A 24441-nucleotide genomic window follows, 5' to 3' on the forward strand; every position below is an offset into this window, starting at 1 on the left:
TCCAACTCTTGCATTTCAACGAAAGAAATTCAAAATGAACTTTGAAAAATCAAGAAAATGTAACTGTGACAAGGTAAACCACAACCAAACACTACTGAAATATTCCAACTCTTGCATTTCAACGAAAGAAATTCAAAATGAACTTTGAAAAATCAAGAAAATGTAACTGTGACAAGGTAAACCACAACCAAACACTACTGAAATATTCCAACTCTTGCATTTCAACGAAAGAAATTCAAAATGAACTTTGAAAAATCAAGAAAATGTAACTGTGACAAGGTAAACCACAACCAAACACTACTGAAATATTCCAACTCTTGCATTTCAACGAAAGAAATTCAAAATGAACTTTGAAAAATCAAGAAAATGTAACTGTGACAAGGTAAACCACAACCAAACACTACTGAAATATTCCAACTCTTGCATTTCAACGAAAGAAATTCAAAATGAACTTTGAAAAATCAAGAAAATGTAACTGTGACAAGGTAAACCACAACCAAACACTACTGAAATATTCCAACTCTTGCATTTCAACGAAAGAAATTCAAAATGAACTTTGAAAAATCAAGAAAATGTAACTGTGACAAGGTAAACCACAACCAAACACTACTGAAATATTCCAACTCTTGCATTTCAACGAAAGAAATTCAAAATGAACTTTGAAAAATCAAGAAAATGTAACTGTGACAAGGTAAACCACAACCAAACACTACTGAAATATTCCAACTCTTGCATTTCAACGAAAGAAATTCAAAATGAACTTTGAAAAATCAAGAAAATGTAACTGTGACAAGGTAAACCACAACCAAACACTACTGAAATATTCCAACTCTTGCATTTCAACGAAAGAAATTCAAAATGAACTTTGAAAAATCAAGAAAATGTAACTGTGACAAGGTAAACCACAACCAAACACTACTGAAATATTCCAACTCTTGCATTTCAACGAAAGAAATTCAAAATGAACTTTGAAAAATCAAGAAAATGTAACTGTGACAAGGTAAACCACAACCAAACACTACTGAAATATTCCAACTCTTGCATTTCAACGAAAGAAATTCAAAATGAACTTTGAAAAATCAAGAAAATGTAACTGTGACAAGGTAAACCACAACCAAACACTACTGAAATATTCCAACTCTTGCATTTCAACGAAAGAAATTCAAAATGAACTTTGAAAAATCAAGAAAATGTAACTGTGACAAGGTAAACCACAACCAAACACTACTGAAATATTCCAACTCTTGCATTTCAACGAAAGAAATTCAAAATGAACTTTGAAAAATCAAGAAAATGTAACTGTGACAAGGTAAACCACAACCAAACACTACTGAAATATTCCAACTCTTGCATTTCAACGAAAGAAATTCAAAATGAACTTTGAAAAATCAAGAAAATGTAACTGTGACAAGGTAAACCACAACCAAACACTACTGAAATATTCCAACTCTTGCATTTCAACGAAAGAAATTCAAAATGAACTTTGAAAAATCAAGAAAATGTAACTGTGACAAGGTAAACCACAACCAAACACTACTGAAATATTCCAACTCTTGCATTTCAACGAAAGAAATTCAAAATGAACTTTGAAAAATCAAGAAAATGTAACTGTGACAAGGTAAACCACAACCAAACACTACTGAAATATTCCAACTCTTGCATTTCAACGAAAGAAATTCAAAATGAACTTTGAAAAATCAAGAAAATGTAACTGTGACAAGGTAAACCACAACCAAACACTACTGAAATATTCCAACTCTTGCATTTCAACGAAAGAAATTCAAAATGAACTTTGAAAAATCAAGAAAATGTAACTGTGACAAGGTAAACCACAACCAAACACTACTGAAATATTCCAACTCTTGCATTTCAACGAAAGAAATTCAAAATGAACTTTGAAAAATCAAGAAAATGTAACTGTGACAAGGTAAACCACAACCAAACACTACTGAAATATTCCAACTCTTGCATTTCAACGAAAGAAATTCAAAATGAACTTTGAAAAATCAAGAAAATGTAACTGTGACAAGGTAAACCACAACCAAACACTACTGAAATATTCCAACTCTTGCATTTCAACGAAAGAAATTCAAAATGAACTTTGAAAAATCAAGAAAATGTAACTGTGACAAGGTAAACCACAACCAAACACTACTGAAATATTCCAACTCTTGCATTTCAACGAAAGAAATTCAAAATGAACTTTGAAAAATCAAGAAAATGTAACTGTGACAAGGTAAACCACAACCAAACACTACTGAAATATTCCAACTCTTGCATTTCAACGAAAGAAATTCAAAATGAACTTTGAAAAATCAAGAAAATGTAACTGTGACAAGGTAAACCACAACCAAACACTACTGAAATATTCCAACTCTTGCATTTCAACGAAAGAAATTCAAATTGAACTTTGAAAAATTAAGAAAATGTAACTGTGACAAGGTAAACCACAACCAAACACTACTGAAATATTCCAACTCTTGCATTTCAACGAAAGAAATTCAAAATGAACTTTGAAAAATCAAGAAAATGTAACTGTGACAAGGTAAACCACAACCAAACACTACTGAAATATTCCAACTCTTGCATTTCAACGAAAGAAATTCAAAATGAACTTTGAAAAATCAAGAAAATGTAACTGTGACAAGGTAAACCACAACCAAACACTACTGAAATATTCCAACTCTTGCATTTCAACGAAAGAAATTCAAAATTAACTTTGAAAAATCAGGAACATGTAACTGTGACAATGTAAACCATACCCAAACACTACTGAAATATTCCAACTCTTGCATGTCAACGAAAGAAATACATATTGAAATTTGTAAATTCTGTACCATTTCACTGAGAAAATCTCTTCAATAAAGATAAACTACTGAAATATTAAAACTATTGAATTTAAATGAAATAAATTCATGAAGATCATTTAAAAAATCTATATTATTTAAATGTTAATATTTTAACAACTTAAAAAAACTACTGAAATAGTCCAACTCTTTCATTTCAACGAAAGAAATTCAAAATGAACTTTGAAAAATCACGAAAATGTAACTGTGACACGGTAAACCACAACAAAACACAACTGAACTATTCCAAATCTTTCATTTCAACGAGAGAAATTAAAAATTAACATTGAAAAATCAAGAAAATCTAACTGTGACACTTTAAACCACAACAAACCACTACTGAAATAGTCCAGCTTTTGAATTCAAACAAAAGAAGTTCAATATGAACATTGATAAATAATGAAATGGGACCCTGAATAGAAGAACCACAACCAAACACTACGGAAATAGTCCAACTCTTGCATTTCAACGAAAGAAATTCAAAATGAACTTTGAAAAATCAAGAGAATGTAAATGTGACAAGGTAAACAACAACCAAACACTACTGAAATAGTACAACTCCTCTTGCATTTCAATGAAAGAAATTCAAAATAAACTTTGACAAATCAGGAAAATGTAACTGTGACAAGGTAAACCACATCGAAACACAACTGAAATATTCCAGCTCTTGCATTTCAATGAAAGAAATTCAAAATGAACTTAGAAAAATCAAGAAAATATAACTGTGACACGGTAAACCACAACCAAACACTACTGAAATATTCCAACTCTTGCATTTCAACGAAAGAAATTCGAAATGAACTTTGAAAAATCAAGAGAATGTAACTGCGACACGATAAACCACAACCAAACACTACTGAAATATTCCATCTCTTGCATTTCAACAAAAGAAATTCAAAATGAACTTTGAAAAATCAGGAAAATGTAACTGTGACAGGGTAAACCACAACCAAACACAACTGAAATATTCCAACTATTGCATTTCAACGAAAGAAATTCGAAATGATCTTTGAAAAATCAAGAAAATGTAACTGTGACAAGGTAAACCACAACCAAACACAACTGAAATATTCCAACTCTTGCATTTCAACGAAAGAAATTCAAAATGAACTTTGAAAAATCAAGAGAATGTTACTCTGACAGGGTAAACCACAACCAAACACTACTTAAATATTCCAACTCTTTCATTTCAACTAAAGAAATTCAAATCAACTTTGAAAAATCAAGAAAATGTAACTGTGACAAGGTAAACCACTACCAAACACTACTGAAATATTCCAACTCTTGCATTTCAACGAAAGATATTCAAAATGAACTTTGAAAAATCAAGAAATGTAACTGTGACAATGTAAACCACGACAAAACACTACTGAAATATTCCAACTCTTGCATTTCAACGAAAAAAATTCAAAATGAACTTTGAAAAATAAAGAAAATGTAACTGTGACACGGTAAACCACAACTAAACACTACTGAAATATTCCAACTATTGCATTTCAACGAAAGAAATTCGAAATGAACTTTGAAAAATCAAGAAAATGTAACTGTGACAAGGTAAACCACAACTAAACACACCTGAAATATTCCAACTATTGCATTTAAACGAAATAAATTCAAAATGAACATTGAAAAATCAAGAAAATGTAACTGTGACAAGGTAAAGCACAACCAAACTCTACTGAAATATTCCAACTCTTGCATTTCAACGAAAAAAATTAAAAATGAACTTTGAAAAATCAAGAAAATGTAACTTTGACAAGGTAAACCACAACGAAACACAACTGAAATATTCCAACTATTGAATTTCAACGAAAGAAAATTCAAAATGAACTTTGAAAAATCGAGAAAATGTAACTCTGACAAGGTAAACCACAACGAAACACAACTGAAATATTCCAACTCTTGTATTTCAACGTAATAAATTCAAAATGAACTGTTAAAAATCAGAAAAATGTCACTGTGACACGGTACACCACAACCAAACACTACTGAAATATTCCAACTCTTGCATTTCAACGAAAGAAATTCGAAATGAACTTTGAAAAATCAAGAGAATGTAACTGTGCCACGGTAAACCACAACCAAACACTACTGAAATATTCCAACTCTTGCATTTCAACGAAAGAAATTCAAAATGAACTTTGAAAAATCAAGAAAATGTAACTGTGACAAGGTAAACCACAACCAAACACTACTAAAATATTCCATCTCTTTCATTTCAACGAAATAAATTAAAAATTAAAATTGAAAAATCAAGAAAATGGAAAGGTTAAAATTAAAACTATAAAAACAAATAACATACATAGTCAAACTCGGTAATTTCAACGAAGTAAATTATCTTTGAACATTGTATAATCAATTAAAAATCAATGTTATGCTTTCAACACAAAAATAACACTCCTGAATATTCAAACTCTTGAATGTTAACGAACTAAATTCAAAATGAACTTTGGAAAATCTAGAAAATGTACCTGTGACAAGGTAAACCAAAACCAAACACTACTGAAATATTCCAACTCTTGCATTTCAACGAAAGAAATTCAAAATGAACTTTGAAAAATTAAGGGAATGTAACTAGGACAAGGTAAACCACAACCAAACACTACTGAAATATTCCAACTCTTGCATTTCAACGAAAGAAATTCAAAATAAACTTTGAAAAATTAAGGGCATGTAACTGTGACAGGGTAAACTACAACAACACACTACTGAAATATTTCAACTCATGCATTTCAACGAAAGAAATTCAAAATGAACTTTGAAAAATCAAGAAAATGTAACTGTGACAAGGTAAACCACAACCAAACACTACTGAAATATTCCAACTCTTGCATTTCAATGTAAGAAATTCAAAATGAACTTTGAAAAATCAAGAAGATGTAACTTTGAAAATGTAAACCACAACCAAACACTACTTAAATATTCCAACTATTTCATTTCAATTAAAGAAATTCAAAATGAACTTTGAAAAATCAAGAAAATGTAACTGTGACACGGTAAACCACAACCAAACACTACTGAAATATTCCAACTCTTGCATTTCAACAAAAGAAATTCGAAATAAACTTTGAAAAATCAAGAAAATGTAACTGTGACAAGGTAAACCACAACCGAACACTACTGAAATATTCAAACTCTTGCATTTCAACGAAAGAAATTCGAAATGAACATTGAAAAATCAAGAAACTGTAACTGTGACAAGGTAAACCACAATCAAACACTACTGAAATATTCCAACTCTTGAATTTCAGAGAAGGAAATTCAAATCAACTTTGAAAAATCAAGAAAATGTAACTGTGACAAGGTAAACCACAACCAAACACTACTGTAATATTCCAACTCTTGCATTTTAACGAAAGAAATTCGACATTAACTTTGAAAAATCAAGAAAATGGAACTGTGACACGGTAAACCACTACCAAACAATAGTGAAATATTACAAGACTTGCATTTCAAGGAAAGAAATTCAAAAAGAACATTGCAAAAATAAGAAAATATAACTTTTACCCGGTAAACCACTACCAAACACGACTAAAATATTCCAACTCTTGCATTTCAGCGAAAGAAATTCAAAATGAACTTTGAAAAATAAAGGAAATTTAAGTTTGTCAAGGTAAACCACAACCAAACACTACTGAAATATTCCAACTCTTGCGTTTCAACGAAAGAAATTCAAAATGAACTTTGAAAAATCAAGAAAATGTAACAGTGACAAGGTAAACCGCAACCAAACACTACAGAAATATTCCAACTCTTGCATTTCAACGAAAGAAATTCAAAATTAACTTTGAAAAATAAAGAAAATTTAACTGTGACACGGTAAACCGCAACCAAACACTAGTGAAATATTCCAACTTTGGCATCTCAACAAAAGAAATTCAAAATGAACTTTGAAAAATAAAGATAATGTAACTGTGACAAGGTAAACCACTACCAAACACTACTGAAATAATCCAACTCTTGCAATTCAACGAAAAAAATTCAAAATGAAATTTGAAAAATCAAGAAAATGTATGTGTGTCAAGGTAAACCACAACCAAACACTACTGAAATATTCCAACTCTGGCGTTTCAACGAAAGAAATTCAAAATGAACTTTGAAAAATCAAGAAAATGTAACAGTGACAAGGTAAACCACAACCAAACACTACTGAAATATTCCAACTCTTGCATTTCAAAGAAAGAAATTCAAAATGAACTTTGAAAAATCAAGAAAATGTAACTGTGACAAGGTAAACCACAACCAAACACTACTGAAACATTCCAACTTTTGCATTTCAACGAAGGAAATTCAAAATGAACTTTGAAAAATCAGACCTTTGGAGGGGGAGGGGCCGGGGGAGGGGGTCGTTCTGTGTCTCAATGCACAAAAAAAGTATAAAAAATGGGGGAGGGAAGGGGAGGGGAGGGGAGGGGGAGGAGTAGGAGGGAGGAGGAGGAGGGGAGGAGGAGGGGAGGGAGGAGGGGAGGAGGGGAGGGGAGGGGGTGGAGGGGAGGGGAAGGGGAGGAGGAGGGAGGAGATGGAGGGAGAGGGCCCCTTTGGGGGCCAAAGGGGGGAGGGCCCTTTGGGCCCCGGGGGGGGGTCTGGGGGAACCTTGAGGGCCGGGGGCCCTTTTGGGAGCCCAGTGGACCTTTGAGGACCGGTGGCTTCCTTCGGGGTTGGGGTAGAGGGATTGGAACCCTTTGGGGTTGGGGTAGAGGACCTCACAACACTGTTAAAATCGAACTTGTGTATTATAACGACCACAAAGTTTTACCCTCAAATTCTCTCCTAAAATATCTTCAAAAATCATATTTTAAAATGTCTCTAACTGTTTCGCCGAAATAATTCCATAAAATGACTAAAACGGTTTCGCCCAAATAATCCCTAAACGTAATTTCAGCGTGTTCCTTTTGTTTGGCATCCCTGTGCTTTCACTTTGTCCCGGAGACTATTCTCTTTGGAAATGCATCAAAGACATTAATTAACTTGACGTCATTTGTCAGACATTCCCTGGAAACAATTTGATTAATGACTGACAGCACAGGTGTTCCCCGGAAACTCATAACATTTGGCTTGAACAACAATAACAAATACTGTTTCCCGGAAACTCATAACATCTGCATTGAGCAACAACAGGAAGGGAGTGACAAAGTTCCTGTTTTTCCCTTCTCACTGACAAAATCCATGAAAAACTTCAAATAAATCGACCAACACACATAACCATCCATGAAAACAGACATAAATGTGACAAAGTTCCTGTTTTTTCATTCTCACTGACAAAAACCATAAAACCATCCATAAATGTGACAAAATTCATGTTTTTCAAGTGAGAAAATTGCTGTTTTTTCATTCTCACTGAGAAAACCATAAACCACGTGGTACGACCTCCTGACCCCTCTCTACTAATGTTAACATATAGTATTGGTTATTGGGAAGTATACAGACTTTTCAGAAGAGATTTTTTCTGGTAGGTGGGGGAAGGAGAGGGTCGGGGGCTATATGGATGGATCTTTCCATGAAGGAAGTTTTCATGGGGGAAGGGACATTGCTATGAAGGGGGCGCCGGATTTTCCAGCATTATTAAAGAAAAAGATCAGGAATTAAATAAAAAAAACAAGTTTTTCAACTGATCAACTGATTGTGATTAAGAGGTCATTTTTAAAGAACTGAAAAAAAAATTCGAACTATAGTTTAAAGAGCAGGGTATTGACTAGGGGGCGAACCCCCTAGTATACGTGTTAAAAATTTATGAATATAGAAGTTCGTTACGTAAGTTAATTCTAAGTTACGTATATTTATTACTAATAGAAACGTTCGTAAATAAAATTAAACAAGTTTCGAGAAAGCCATTTAACCAAATATAATATGAAAATTTTGTTTTAATTATTCATGTACGGTGAGCCAAAATCAAAACCTGCATTAATTCAAAAACGTTCAAAAATTAAATAAAAAAAAACAAGTTTTTTAACTGAAAGTAAGGAACTACGTTAAAACTTAAAACGAACAGAAATTATTCCGTATATGAAGGGGCTGTCCCCTCCTCAATGCCTCGCTCCTTACGCTAAAGTTTGACTTTCTCACAACTCTATTTTTTTAAACAATAAAAAAACTTTAGCGTAAAGAGCGAGGCGTTGAGGAGGGGACAGCCCCCTTCATATACGGAATAATTTCTGTTCGTTTTAAGTTTTAACGTCGTTCCTTACTTTCAGTTAAATAAACTTGTTTTTTTATTTAATCTATACTATATCATAAGTTCTGTTAGATCAATACTATATCATAAGTTCTGTTAGTCCAATCTGAAATCAAATAAAACGGTTTACTTAAGTGCTCATTCCTCTGATTATGTCAATTCTCTTGCTGAAGCCATTACAAGTATTGAGAATTTTCGGAAATCATATCACCTGAATAAGAAGATCTGATTCCTCAATTTGCCAAAAATATGACACAGGCGAGCAAACAAGAAACCATCTAACAAAGAACTATCCGGCCGGCATTACATACCGGTTGGATATTTTTTATTAACTTGATATTAAGCTCGGGAACATAGTTAGGGAGGGCAGTTTTTTATATCTGACAATGTATATGGTAAGGATGGGGAAATTAAATATTTTCCCCTCCCTCCACTAATTATTCTTGTTGTTGTGAAAGCAATGATTTTTAGTGGTCCGAGCCTCGACTCAGTTTTCAAGTCCAGCCGCAACATTAATAATAATGATCATAATAATGATAATAGCGAGGCAACTCTTTTGGCTCAACAGTCCTGATATTAATACCTGCTAATACAAGATTTTAAATCGTTGAATATATTTTTGTATTCATAGGAATCAAGAGCTAGTAATCAATTTTAAAAACTTCGAAACCCCAATCGTTTCTGTCTAGAATACGGTAAATTTCTAGCTATGTTGTTAATTCCTGAAGTTAGACTGTATAGTCTTAAGGCTACCATCACAAGCTTCAAATCGGATATTGCTATCGAAACAACTATAAGTTATCCATTTCGAAACCGAAAAAGAGCTTTTCATTCGATTCGGCTCCTTCTGCAGAAGTCATAACAAATTAAGTTTTAAACCATACAAGATGTCCTAAAACACTTTATATCTCTTCTTCAAAAACAATTTTAGAGCTATTTATATTTCTACGGTAAAAAAAATTCAATGCTGTTCTGTGATTTCATTAAAGCACTATTTTGTATAATCCAGCAGATATAGGGAAATATCGGCAGTGGTCTGTTTCTACTAATTCCAAAAATGCACGTCGCATAGGCTTAGAAGTGGTAATTTTTATTCATTTCAAGTTTAAATTTGCACTTTATTTTCATCAGAAATATTTTGTTTTAATAATATTTAGCTCGTTTTTCGAGAAGATAGTATTGATAGACATTTCGTTGTGCTCGAAACAAATAGGCGCATCTCAGTTTTCAGAATAACATCCAGAGGTTTTCTGTTAATGTGAGACAATGAGACTTCGGGGGAAGGGCGCTATTTTTGATTGTGTATGCAGTTATGCCTTTTCAGATTTGAAAGGAAACTTTCCTCTTCTAGACAAAGTTATAGCTTTCAGTATGATTGAAATCAAAAGAAATTGTAAAGAAACACGGCAATAAGTTGAAAGTAAAAACACCTGATAGAAATTTATCCTCTCCCAGGGATGGCTAAATTTTAAGTCAACGGGCTATAAAAAGAAAAGAATTAAAAAAATGGAGTATCAATGAGCCAAATTGCATACCAACTACCTTTATTCAATATGCTTATTCAGACTGTCTTTTTTTGGGAGGGGGTAGGGGCAATCGAAGTAATGCATATGTGACTTATATAGAACATAAATAAAAAATAAAAGAAATTATCTGCGAAAGATTTTAAGGGAGTTCAATAATTGATTAATACATAATTTTAATTTCCAAAAAAGGGGGAGTATTTATGAACACAGAGAAATGTTAGGACTTCGAGCCCCTTCAGTCTCAAATCACGGACCACACTAAATTGAATCGTATTTTACCCCCTTTTCTCGTCAAATAGAAAAGCTAAATATTTCAAACATGGATAAGCCGGTGATCTTCGATAGACTTCAGTCAAGACAACTATCCAAAGTAATGCATACTAAAAAAGTCATAAAAAGATGTGAATATTCAATTCTATAAATCTTTTACATTTCACATCTGAAGTTTCAAGCTTGAAGTTTAGGCACTAAATTCAGCTCGTTTTCCACTTCCAAAATTATGCTTTCAGCCTACCAATATCTTGCTGTATCATGTTTTGGGAATACTCTTGCTATTAAACAAGTGTTTTACTTGAAAGCCTTGTCAGGTACTTACAAAGGGATTTATTTTGGAGGGTTTACATTTGTAAAGTGGGAGGAGGAAGAACAGAAGAAAAAGAATAGCCATTTAGCTTATAAAAAGAGATAACAATGATGAAATAGTAAACAGACAGTTGGATGGAGGCAGCAAAGGCACCCTGTGGATATCATTGATTAAAGGATGTATACATTATTTTTTTTCTGGTGAACCCGACGTTTCTGGGCGACATAAGTCTGATGACGATAAAAATAAATAAACAGAAAATCAGACATATTCATCCCTGCAAATGTTGCACTAAGTTGGGGATGAAATAACTTACAAAATCGGCGTGACGAGTTCGGAAAATTTTAGATTCACACTTATTAACTTTCTTATGAAGAGATACAGCTAAAGTTTGCTTGGCGTATATAGGCACTTCCACTTTATAAGAAACTATATTAAGAATTTTTAGTTTGTTATATCACATATTCACCAGTAAAATCATCTGAGTGATAAATTTTGAGGATTATTGACGAAGTGTGAATTTGTACTTGGAAGACAAATTGATCAGTAGTTGATTATTTGGTCATACACTTTACTGAGAGCAAACTAACGAGGATATAATTTTATTTCAGCAATGTTGATATGAAGAAAGAACATCGCGTTGGTTCTGTTTACTACACTCCTTATACCACAGCGATCCATAGAGCTGGTATGAGGTGTCATTCACGTCTTCCAGATTTTCCCAGCTTGAGAGATCTTTGTCTGCCTGCTGGTGCTCCAGAAGAAAGAGTTTCAACCTTCACATTAATGTATAGAGCTCATTGTCAGCGTCTCTTGGATACCATTATTCGAGCCAGTTTTGATGAGGCATGTGTATTCTCTGTCTCCCAGTACATGTTGTGTGAAACCAGTCTGATTTTTCAAAATAATAAAAAAAAGTGTTTATGTGCTTGCCGTAGCTATGAATTTCCGAGGTATAATTTCTGCAATATGCGCTCATAATTTGACGTCATCGTCAGCTCATAAATTGCCCCCCCCCCCCAAACAAAAAGTTCTACCTGCTGGTACTCCAGAAAAAAATTCAACCTTTTCTTTCCTGGCTGCCGGGATATTTAACAATTTAAAGAATCCTGATGGTGAGGCAATTGAGTTCCTGTTTAAGTTATTGATTCAATATCCTTCAAAAAGATTAGAATCCATCTTATATTTGATGTCGAAAGTACCATGGATAAAGTTTGTAAATTAAAAATAAAAAAATTCAAGGCGGCTCCTTTTTTGTTTCTAAAAATGAATTTAGATACTCTTCTCGGAGTCAACAAAAATTTGTAATACAATATTCTGAGCTAAATTTAAATCCAAGATTTTCCACCACGAAGAACATCGCTTTTTTATATGAAGAAAATGTCCCCTTATACTTTTTTAACTTTTTCTTACTTGTCGAATTATAAAGTTTTTAGCTTTCTAATAAATGTTTTCGCCAAGCCTTTCTGCAAATAATTAAAACTAAGAAGAATTTAGTTATTTAAGTTGTGAAATTTTGGCATCTAAACGTAAGATTTTTGGTTTTCTCTTATATTTATCAATTGTTTTTTTATTTGCTTACTCACTAAATTAATCTTACTGTTTACTCAAAATTAAAACTTAAAATCGAGGCTGGAAATTTTTTCTGTTTTGATAATTAGGTTCAAATTTTTCAACCTGTTTTTGGTAAATAATGAGTCCAAGACCTGGGCTTCACCTCAACTAGCTCGTTATGTCCAGATCAAGGATTTTTTTTTTTGCATCTCAGCTTTAAGGCATATTTATATAATTTTTTATTCTGATTATTACCAGGAAAGAGAAACTGAGAGCCTGATTTTTTCACAATCTGGGTTAATTTCAGTTTCAGTCTAAGTTTTGTTTTAGAGATTTTCAGACAAGAAAAACCATATATATTAAGTACACAACTTACTCAGATTTTCTTGGATAATGTTATGTTAATTTCTTTCTATTGTTATGAACAGCAACGCAAATTTATATCTTATTATTTATATTTTAAGTACCTAAAAAAAGAAGAAGTAAAACCAAATGAATGGAAGACCGTTCCTGGGGAAAAAAGGTGACGCTGCAGTCATTAGAGGACCTGGTTCCTACTACTTTAATTTCAAAACAGTTTGTTTTCGCACAGTATGGTTGTTCGACTGACGCGGATTATCTGCAAATCATCCCAGTACTACTTAAGAAAGCGGTAAACACGCCATATATTATATAGGAAAGATGCTTAAGAAACTAGTCAAACGGTTTTTTAAAATAAAGAATTAGATTGGAAACCGTGGTTTGTCAGTGCGTTTACAATATTTAAACTTTTGTTTTTGGGGTGTTTAGGGGGAAAAAGGTACCTAGGTTGGGTTAGGTTATGTATTTAATACATGCTATGGTTTACCCCCCTCCTAATGTGCAAATATTTAGCCGAAATTTGTTTCTAAACTGTCATATTTTCATCATATTTTGTTTAATATCATTAGAATTACCGAAACTTCACTTATCGCGTGTTTACCGCTTTCTTAACCAGTACCGTCATCCCTAAACGTTGATGACAAAAAGCGTAAAAACATAATGACGTGATTAATAATTTTTAGGTTCAAACATGTCTCATTCATTTTTGGAGAGGGATACCACACCATCTAGTTGGAATTCTCAATAGCAACGTTGTAATCAATCTAGTCGGGACTTGTGATGCGATACTATATAAATCAGTATGTTCCGTTCTCCTACCATCTATTCTGAGGGTAAGTTTTTATTTAAACTAAAGAATTCAATATTTCATTTCTCTGTGTCTCTAAACTGGAAACGATTTACAAGCATTCAAAAGAAACAATGAACATGTGAACATTTATATAAGGGTGAATACTTTTGCAATTTGAACACATAATGTGCACCCTATTCATTGAACACGCACTGAGAGTTATTATTGTTTTAAGAGGACCTTAAGATAAAGGAACCTCAATGAGCGCAGTAATCTTAATAATGAAAGCTTACGTTTGTGAGGTCATGCTTTCCCACAATTCTTCCTTTCCGATCAAGAGACTTTCTTCATCAAACAAACAAAAAACATCAAGTACCGTACTTCAAACCTTGCCCTAAATTATTTCGGGTATAATAACTTCGGCACTTGTCTATTATATAAAACACACTCTAGAAGTGAAGTTTGGTGAATGCTAATGAAATAAAACAAAATATGATGAAAATACAATGCTTTAGTAACAAAACTATGAAAATTACCAAAAAGAATTATAGAAAGGGGACCACCCAGATCATGTAACCAAAAATAACTTAGCCTAACAAAAATATCAACAAAATAATTCATTAAATAAAGACTATAATGTGGATCCTGAACGAACTGAAGGATATTGTCGGGTATAGACAGCGTGAAAAACCGGGTATTTGTAATGCAAGTTCTCGAGTGTGTTTTATATTTTAGACAAGTACGTAACTTCTTCAAGAGTGCTGGCTTTGTATTAAATTTTTCCTTTTTTAATATGTATTAGGCTACACGAAATCAAGAAAAAAGAAACGCGTACTGTTTAGGAGGATGAAACAGACATTTCAACAATATTTGGGATATCCACTAACCAAGTCGTTTTTTCAAAAAAGCGGCTTGTCATAAATCTGATGCAAGGGCGTACCCAGGATTTTTTTTCGGGGGGGGGGACGGGGATTACGCAACAAAAACTCAAAAAAGGCATACTAAATTTGTTTATATCAATTTTTGTTACGTTTTCACGAATCAGACAAACATTTCGGGGGGGGGGGGTTCAAACCCCCTAACCGCCCTGGTTACGGCCTTGATCTGTGCATTCTAAATGTCTGTCAGACCTAAGTCGATGAATAAAATAATGAAAGAAGAACTAATTACACTAAATTACAAGGGCGCTATCGTGAAAGGGAACGATCAGAAAAGAAGATTAAAAACAATAAACAATGACATCGCTAACTGAAGTTTAGGCCTATTTAAATCTGACAAACTTCATACATTCTTTCTGAACAGGATTTGGACCTATTCTGAAAAAAAAACAATCCTACCAACACCACCTCTTTTTAGTGCTAGGATATATATTAAAAAATAGAAGTTAACTTGAGCATCCTAAGATATGTATGCATTTACGTTAAGTACATCCAAGAAAGGGTCTTATTGCCACAATTAAGTTCAAGGAATTCAACCTTAAAATAGAATAAACAAGGTTCTACTCAGCGTAAAAATCAATTCCTTCGATAAAAATTCATGAAAAACATAAGAAGATGTAATACTCATGCTCTTTTTACGGGGAGTAGCTCTTATTAGATCAATTATAGAATGCATTGTTCGCGGTGTATCTAGAGAAAGGCTGCTGTTTAATTGGCCCTCTTTCTGAAACCGTAAACAAGAGGTTTTTATTTTCCTTGAATAGTCTATACTTACAATTCCCGCATTCCAGGCATTACCGGAAGGGCTGGTGGTGGCAATACGAAACTTTGCTTTTACCTTGTCATCCTGGATTCGTGCAGCCACAGAAAATTTACCAGTTACTCTACAAGAGTTGAAAATAGACCGTAAGTACGCTTATCAAAGCTTCTTAGTATTTCGGTTCACTAAAAATATGGTTCTAATAAATTTTGGGTCGTGTTTCATGATTGCCACAGCTGGTATGCATATGTTAGCTTCAATTATGCAAAAAAAAACGTCGTTAGGTCGTTTATAGTGCAGACAAGTCTTCACGGGAAAGTTAATTTCAACGTCTAGCAGCTCCCTAAAAGACTTCACAAATGCGCAGTTTTTTCGACTTAAGCTTTCATACATAATCTGAAACGCCAGTTTAAATGGAATAAAAATAGTTTAGTTCTAAACTTTGACAATTGCAGTATCTCAAGACATTTTAGACGGTAAAAAATCCATCCAAGTCTCATTTGTAACGGCATAACCATTAGCATAAAAGATTTGTTTGTGCAGAAACCGTCAAATTCATCAATAAGTAGTAAGTTGATCAAATAATCTTTATAATAATAATTTTATAAAGATTATTTATAATAATTTATAAATACTATTATAATTATTTATAATATATTATAGATTTATAAAATATTATTATAGATTATTATAATTATTTGTAATAATCTTTATAAACGCTTGCGAACCCATTATTATGTCTTTATGTCTTTTTATGCGGTAAAATGTTGAATCGCTTTGTTTGCACTGTTTTGGTCAAAAATTTTACAATCTGCGTCAGAAACCTCTTTTAACGCATCAAATTAATGTTTTATTTATTTTGTTAGTATTTTAATAATATAGATCACAGAGTCAATACAATTATTTAAATATATACAGTAGCGTTATAATTGAGAAGCGTTTAAATATCATAGATTTCAAGTCACGATCCGTGAAAGAACTATTGCGTATACATAAAGAGATGGCACTAAAGTCTGGTTTGAAATCTACAAGAACTGAAGTCTGCGTTTGGTGAGAAATATGCTAGTTTCTTTTATAAACTTGTAATTTCAAGCCATACCTTGTTCAAATGGATATAAAGAAAACGAAAAGCAATAAGTAAGAAAGTACTACATTAAATTTATAATTGAATTAAAAACCCTTGTAACTGAACAAATAAGTAGATAAAGTTGAATATTCACTTTTGTTATTTACAACTACATTTGACCACTTTAAGCTATATCCAAGCCTAACTAAATTGTGCAGAAGAATTGAGGAGGTGGAAAAAATGCGTCTAAACTTTAAAAAAAAAGTATGTATCCTAATGTTCAGTAGGGATACTTCAACTTTGTTAAATTATTTTGATTTGAGGCTCTTTGCTTATACTATACTTATTGTATTGCGACAATTTACATCAATTTTTGACACTAAAAGGTGTTTCTGAGTGCTGTGCTGAAAATTGCCTATTTATGAAACTAAACCGTTCGTTTTCAGTAGCAAAGCAGTTTAGTCATCTCCTGAAACGTCAAACGATGATCCATCATTTATCACAAGCGATTCGTTTCACCTTGCACGCAAATGAAGTTGTTCTTCAACTTGCTTATGACTGGAGGAAACTTGATATAGCTTCTTTATGTAGACAAAGTCTTCAACCTTTCTCACCCTCGCAGGCTCAAATCGACTTCCTTGTTAACCGTAAGCATTTTTGTGATAATTTTATCCTATAAACAAATCAATGTTATTTTGCTACGCATACTTAACAAAAATAATGATAGTCTTTGAGCTAGAAAATTGTTATTACCATATTGCTAGGGATATAGAAAGCGTTACTGGTTTCCGTAATAGTTCTGTGTGTCAATGCATTTATGTATAAACAAAAAAATCTAATATTATAAACTTTATTCTACAACTAATTGTACAATTGAAAAAGAGACAGTGGCGGATACAGGAAGGCGAGGGGGGCGCGCGCCCCCTAACATAGTCTGAAGTAGTGTAATTTACTTAATTAACGCAAGATTGCGTTAATTAAACTTGCTCCTAGCACAAGTTTATCGGATCAACATATTTTGCCCTCCCCCCTAATAAAATCCTAGATCAGCCACTGAAAAGAGAGCCAGGTAGTGCATTGAACAGTCCCAAAATAATTTTGCATCTATTAAGGGAAGCAACACACCGAAACTAAAATTAAAGTAATTTATCGAGCATACCCATTTAAGCAGACTGGGAAATATTGGAGTTGCGTTTAAAACGCAACATAACATCTGTCAAATTAGCACAACTAAACTTCCAGTTGAGAGACCTAACGTTTTTGCTATGAAAATTTCCTGGAATAAAATGAAAATTTAATGTAAAAATGATATTTAAGACACATGTGAAGTATCAATCATGCTGCACCTAAGGTCATAAGGCAGATCTCATACAAGCAATAATCTACATTGCATACAAAGAATTGGCTTTCAGAAGCTGAAAAGGGGTTAGAGAATGGAAAATCACACATTAATTATTGTATAGGAGGTATTAGATTGTCTGCTCTGCATATTATCGAAGAATATCTCTTAAATAAACTATTAAGGAAATTGCTGAATTGGAAGCATATAATTCCATGAATTATAGTTTAAGCCCATGTTGTAGAAATCCTCTAAGAAAATTGACTTTTTTTATGAATTTCTTGATAGGTGTCAACACATTCTAAGGAACAACTAAGAGAGTCAAAATATTTAGAGATTCAGGGAATTTACTGCGCATAACAAAAATCATCTGGGAAATTGTAATACAAATAAATCTAAGGAAATCAAGACTTATATGGGAAAAACTAAAATATAGGCTTCAAGTTGAATCGTAAAGAAGTTTTCAATTTTTTTTCTTCCTAGGTGTTTCGCCTATTGAGAGCGGCGGGTTAGTTTGAACGACTGTCGCATTACGAAAAGCTCTAAAACTGGAAATTTTGAAGCAATGAATTTAAAAAGTTTAGAATTCGCCCCTAGAAGCTGTTAGTATTAATAAATTTCAAGATTTCAGTATAACTGGGAAACATTTCCAAAAAGAGGAATGATCCAAATTAATTGTACATGTTAACATTAAAGTAAAAAATAAAAATACCGAGGTAGAGGTTCGAACCGCGTTGCCTTACAACCAAGCAACGCGCTTCACCATTCCCTGACGCTATTTCCATATTTGATGTAATTGTATTTTGGAAAATCCTACACTGGGAGTATGAAACAATAAACCAAAAACATAAAAACATAATTTCAAACTGGTTTAAATAAAGCCTGTAAATCCCAGCACCAACACCCTTCCTCATTTTCTTAATATCCTAGATAGGCTCAAGTTACCCAGGATGATTAAATATCCACGTTTCTTTCAGTTTGTAATGAGTTTCACACGTTACTTCGAGACAACACATCAGTGGAAAACTTTGCCGAGTGGCTTGAAGCTGTTGTGGACCGTTGCGTCATCCAGCCAGCCGCCGCCATTCAGTCATACAACCGTGGAACCCCCATGCGAAAATCATCTAGACGGTTTTTACGTGGATGGTCTGCACTCCTGTCACGCATTTCTCGAGAAATGTCTGTCATCTCTCCTCAGAGTTTTCGTAAGTTTATTTCTATTAGATACAGAGTACATAATGATAATAATAGCCATTAATAAAATAATTTTAGTTGTGTCATTCTTTTTATAATTCAACCGTCAAAAAGTAAAACAACATGTATTTGTTTTTGATATTCTGAAAAATTCTGACTTAAAGTTATGACTATACACTGCAATTTTCTGTATTGATTAAGTTTAATGTAGAACTGGACAAAAGCTGATTCAGAAAACTCATTTACTAGAAAAAAAATAAAATACAGAATGGATGTTCTAACATTATAGCAATGTTCAGTCCTAGCTATATCCTATCAATATGCCCAATTTTCTTTTCACAAGCCAAGCGAATTCATGAGATACATAATTTAACCATGTATCTTTTTTGGTAATACTCGGATTTTGACAGGCAATGTAAGTTTAGAAGTGAGTTTTGTGTAATTTTTTATGTAATTACAGAATCAAATATATACGTACCTGCCGCGTGCCGAGTGCTGGGGCCTGGGAGCATTCGGGATATACCAAATAGATGTACATATATATATATATATATATATATATATATATATATATATATATATATATATATATATATATATATATATATATATATATATATATATATATATATATATATATATATATATATATATATATATATATATATATATATATATATATATATATATATATATATATATATATATATATATATATATATATATACATACATATATATATATACATACATATATATATGTATACGATATATATATATATATATATATATATATATATATATATATATATATATATATATATATATATATATATATATATATATATATATATATATATATATATATATATATATTATAACTATATTATATATAAGTAACAATATTATCGCTCAGGCAGGAGCCACAATATAGTCCAAGTCTAAGTCTACTATAGTCAATCAAAGTCCAACTGGCCCGAGATTAGTTAAGGCTACCCAAACCGGTATTTCTTCCTCAATACTCTGATTGTCTAGGAAATCCAAAATTACGGTAAAAATTATTTTTTTTTTGGCTGGTTTAAATTTTAAATAAACGTTGAAACATGACTAGCTACCAAAGGGTGATGCTGGGTTTTGAAATGTTGAATATAGATGTTGATTAAATCCCATTTTGAAGGAAATTTCTAAAGTCTTTATCTTTTACAGCAAGCTACCACATATTGCATTTATTTGCGAGTGATTACATATGCTATTTAATTGGTTATATAGATTTGGATGACAGGGCTAGAAGACTCCTTCACAACATAGCTTTGGATCTTCCGCCCGAATATGTAGAAGACGATTTTGAAGGTAAAGCTTAATTTTCATACTCAATATTTTGACAGTAGTCAAGAGTGCTCACTGACATTTTTCAAGGAAATGAGGGGCATACTTATAATGTTTTCTTCTTTCATCAAAAGAGCTGGTGAATTAGGTTGGGATTTTTTTTTTCCAAGAAAGCGTGACAAGGCTTCTGAATGTTAAAAAATACTGATTCACACAGAAAATGTACAATTCACTCAGAAACGTATGTGCGTTTCTGGATTTTTTTTTTAAAAGTCATATTGTTATCCTGCGATTTAGTGCTTGAATTCCAGGATCATAAAAATGAGATTTGCTTTTTGGAATTGTTGATTAAGGCTTGTCCAGATTGTTATGAGATAAACAGTCCGAGTTATCCAATTAGATACTCCTGTATCAAAAGAAGTGCGCCTTTTTACAGTAGTATATTCCCAATTTATTACACACACTAAATTTAAAGTTACCAATTAAAAATTATTAGCTGAAGTGAATTTGGATAAATTTAGAAAAGGAGAGGGAGGGCGCAAAGAGTCAAATTTTCCGGACAAAAACTCAACTATTTAGTTCAACATATGAGATAGCTTAAAAATGGAAGATTCAAGCTTCTATCTACATAAGTGAGAATTATTTTGAGAAGGACGTCAGTGATACGATTCTTACTTCCAGAGGCGGTTGCATCAGATCAATGGCTTTAGAATGTTGAGAGACCAATTAGACAATTTTATTAAGTGAATTATCCAATCCAGAGGGAGTTTAATTAACGGTGCTTTTTCTTTTACTCGTCATGTTCGTAGTCTACGTTTCGCTGACCTTTTTGTTCCTCGACAGATTTGACGGAATTCACCTCCTTGATAGTCGACTAATTCCTATGAATGAGAGTGAAAACAGCTCAAAACTAAACTGCAGCTAAAATGGGTGGCTGCCTTCACTCCCCCCCCCCCCGAATCCCCAATTGGAATTCAACACTGCTCTTTAATTTATGCGAATGAACACATTATTATCAAGTAATCTTTAACTGATTTTGAAGCTAATTCGACAAGTAAATAAGTTTTTGAAAGCTAAGTCCTTCAATTTCCTGTACTAAGAGTAGAAGAATTTTTTTTCGATATTATCAAAATGGCTGAAAAATGTGTAAGGCTGAATCTTTAAAGTATTAATAACTAGATAAATGAAATTCTACATTTTTATCTAAACCATCGAATATAATAGTTATCTATGTATTATACCTTTTCAGTTCTATTGTTCCGTATTGGTTCTGATGTTCAAGAGACAGTCTCGTCATTAGACGCAGAAGCGTCACCACGATCAACTTTCGAACCCTTTTTGGCTCCGTGCAACAGTCAAACAGCAACATCTAGTAATTGCGAAAGTGAGTTGCAAAGTTTATCAAACATTCACTCAACCTAATGCATTTATATAAGAAGTGGTATATGTAAACATCATAGCTTTTTCAGTTTTAGCTGCCATTGCACGAAAGTTGAAGATAGCATCTTGAAGCAAGAATGGATTTTATACAGAGGTTTTAAGTATCAGCAAACTTTCTCTTCTCAGGTATTTCAAAAATGTATCGCTACATACCAAAATGAAAAAATATGAATTTACGGAAAATAAATTATAAATTTTGGTGAAAGGGAACACTTCAAAACCAAAATTATGGTACCGGGCAATCGAAAAAGTCACTGTGTTGAGGGTACAAGGTACTGAGCAAATATTTTAAACAGATAAAGAAGCTTCACTACCGGAAAGAAACCCGCTAAATAATATTAGACATAGACACTTAGCATAGCTTCTCTCACTTTCATTATATTAAGTTTGATGATGCAATCGGAACCCAAGATTTTCAACAATGCCTTTACATTTAAGTTTTCTTATTTATTAAAAGCTAAGAAATTTTATTTTAAAAATAAAACTATTCAGGAAAGTTTTAGTAGACCAATGTAAGCTTAATAGCCATACAAATTTTTCTTTGGAATCTGAAATTCTATCCAGAAATAAAAGTATAGCTCATAGGTCTGGTTTTTAAAGAGGGGAAGGGGGAGGGGTTTAAAATACTATTGCTAAGATGATGGGACCTGATGTATCGAAAAACCAGTATTTTGGTACAGTTCTTTAAAGTTTCTCTTTTTTATCAATCTTGTGTTGCTGCTATTGTTGTTTGATATAGCCAAAATAGAAAACCATGGAAAAGGTTTCACATGGAATCTTTAAAACTTTTTTGAAAATTAACCCATTCGAAGTCGAACACATTTTATCGTTTGATGGGGTTACCAGAAAATAGAAAATAGCGGAAAATCACAACACTGACATTGACTCACGGGTGTTCTGCATCCACAGAATTAAATTTATATGTTCTGCAACTTGTAAAATGTGAAACCTACGTGACTTAATTCTATGTGCTACGAATCGAATGTGAAACAAGGTCCAAGTAAATGTGCCAATTTTCTATATGTTCAGCTCTTTTTATGACCTTTGATAATTTCATAACGCTAAAACTTTAAACTTACTTTGATGTTCAGTAGTGTGACGAAAATAACCTGCTTTATCGCGCATACTGGTGTTTCATTTTATTTTCTACTCTTTTGCAGCTGAAGAATGCAATGTAAATCCTGTGTCTTGTTATGCTACTTCCGAGAACAGTTCTGTCTTTTTGAGCTACGAGTATGAAACCAAAGCTTTTAAAGACGGCAGTGTTAGAAACTACTCTTACCCGGCCATAGCACAGGTAAGTTGACTAAAAATCATCTCCCTTCCTTTACTTAAATTTTTTCCCAAACTTGTAAACTTTAGGAGTTAAGGTAAAGGTAAGTAAAGGTAAAATATTAACTTAATTTAAAAGTATGAGTTCAAAAAATCAATGATCATAATATACTTACTTATTCATTTAAGCTTCAATTTGAAAGCAGTTCCAAAAAGCTAATTTCGTGATTTATTTCAATGTACGGTAATAATTAATTAAAAACCATTTTGTCCGTCATATCATAGTGTAGGAGCTGTTGCCGTGTACATTCTGTGTTTTACCTTTTGCAACACTAATGTTTGTGTTTGTCAAACTCCCGTGGTAGATTGATAAAATTTATTGATTAAAAGATTTGTGCTTTTCTAATAAATAGGGGTCTTCGGAAATAATCCTATTCAATAGTCCCCGAAGCCGCGCCACGCCGACATGACGGCGGCGAAGTGTGATTTAGTATCGGTGGCGGCACGATGCCAGGCGCGCCGAAATTTTTTTGGCGGTGCGCCGCCGATTTTAGACCGACGGCGTACCACGGCGTGCCGATTTTTCCTATTGAAAATAATAATAAAATTCCACTTCACCAAGCACGTTAAACCTTGATTTTAGTAAGGATTTTTAAATGGTTGGCTAAAAACATGCAGGAACAATATGACTTACTTGTTGTGTTTATGTTTAACATCGCATTGTTCCTATAAAATCCCGTGTTTAGTCATTTCCTTCTTGTTAATTATTTGGCCTAATGTGTGTATAACTTTCAAAGTTTGAAGTTCAAACATCTCCTGTTCATCAAATACGTACGAAAAAGAAGTGAAAAAACAAAACAAATAACAACATCAAAAAACACTGTATACAAGTCAGATACCATGGCTTAACAACACCAACAATTTTAAATCAGCGGTTACATCACTTCAGTTACAATTGATGTAAAAAAAGTGATTTTGTTCAATCTTTCTGGAGCCATTGATCTTTTTGTAATCACTATCAGTCCGGTCGTGCTAAAAAAGCCGTTTAGCTGGGGAACTTCTGGCCGGTACAGCCATAACTTGTATAGCGTAAACGGCCACTCACGGGATTTGGGACTAGTATTGAACCTTGGGGTCCCACAGAATGCCGCAAATGGGCTTCTTCTTTGTATCTGCTGAAATAAGTTGTTTTTATAAGGGAGAACAAACCTGCACCTTTACCATAGGGCTTCGGTACCCTACACTACAGGAAGAAATTAAACTGCACCTTTACCCT

At 32.9% G+C, this 24441-nt stretch overlaps 1 protein-coding gene across 1 annotated transcript in view; it reads left to right on the plus strand.

Annotated features, from left to right (window-relative positions):
• Window positions 1–24441, plus strand: part of LOC148951345 (uncharacterized) — a 77926-nt gene that overhangs the window by 33791 nt on the left and 19694 nt on the right. Inside the window, exons 3-11 of the mRNA XM_089091074.1 lie at window positions 10176–10276; window positions 11739–11973; window positions 13725–13874; window positions 15561–15675; window positions 17042–17242; window positions 18912–19139; window positions 20334–20477; window positions 21703–21837; window positions 23054–23190. Of these exons, the coding sequence (XP_088947200.1) occupies window positions 10176–10276; window positions 11739–11973; window positions 13725–13874; window positions 15561–15675; window positions 17042–17242; window positions 18912–19139; window positions 20334–20477; window positions 21703–21837; window positions 23054–23190 (1446 nt within the window). The remainder of the gene's footprint in view (window positions 1–10175; window positions 10277–11738; window positions 11974–13724; window positions 13875–15560; window positions 15676–17041; window positions 17243–18911; window positions 19140–20333; window positions 20478–21702; window positions 21838–23053; window positions 23191–24441) is intronic.

Source organism: Artemia sp. Qi Xiang Cuo, chromosome 6, assembly GCF_049724085.1.
Source record: "Artemia sp. Qi Xiang Cuo chromosome 6, ASM4972408v1, whole genome shotgun sequence".
NCBI lineage: Eukaryota > Metazoa > Arthropoda > Branchiopoda > Anostraca > Artemiidae > Artemia > Artemia sp. Qi Xiang Cuo.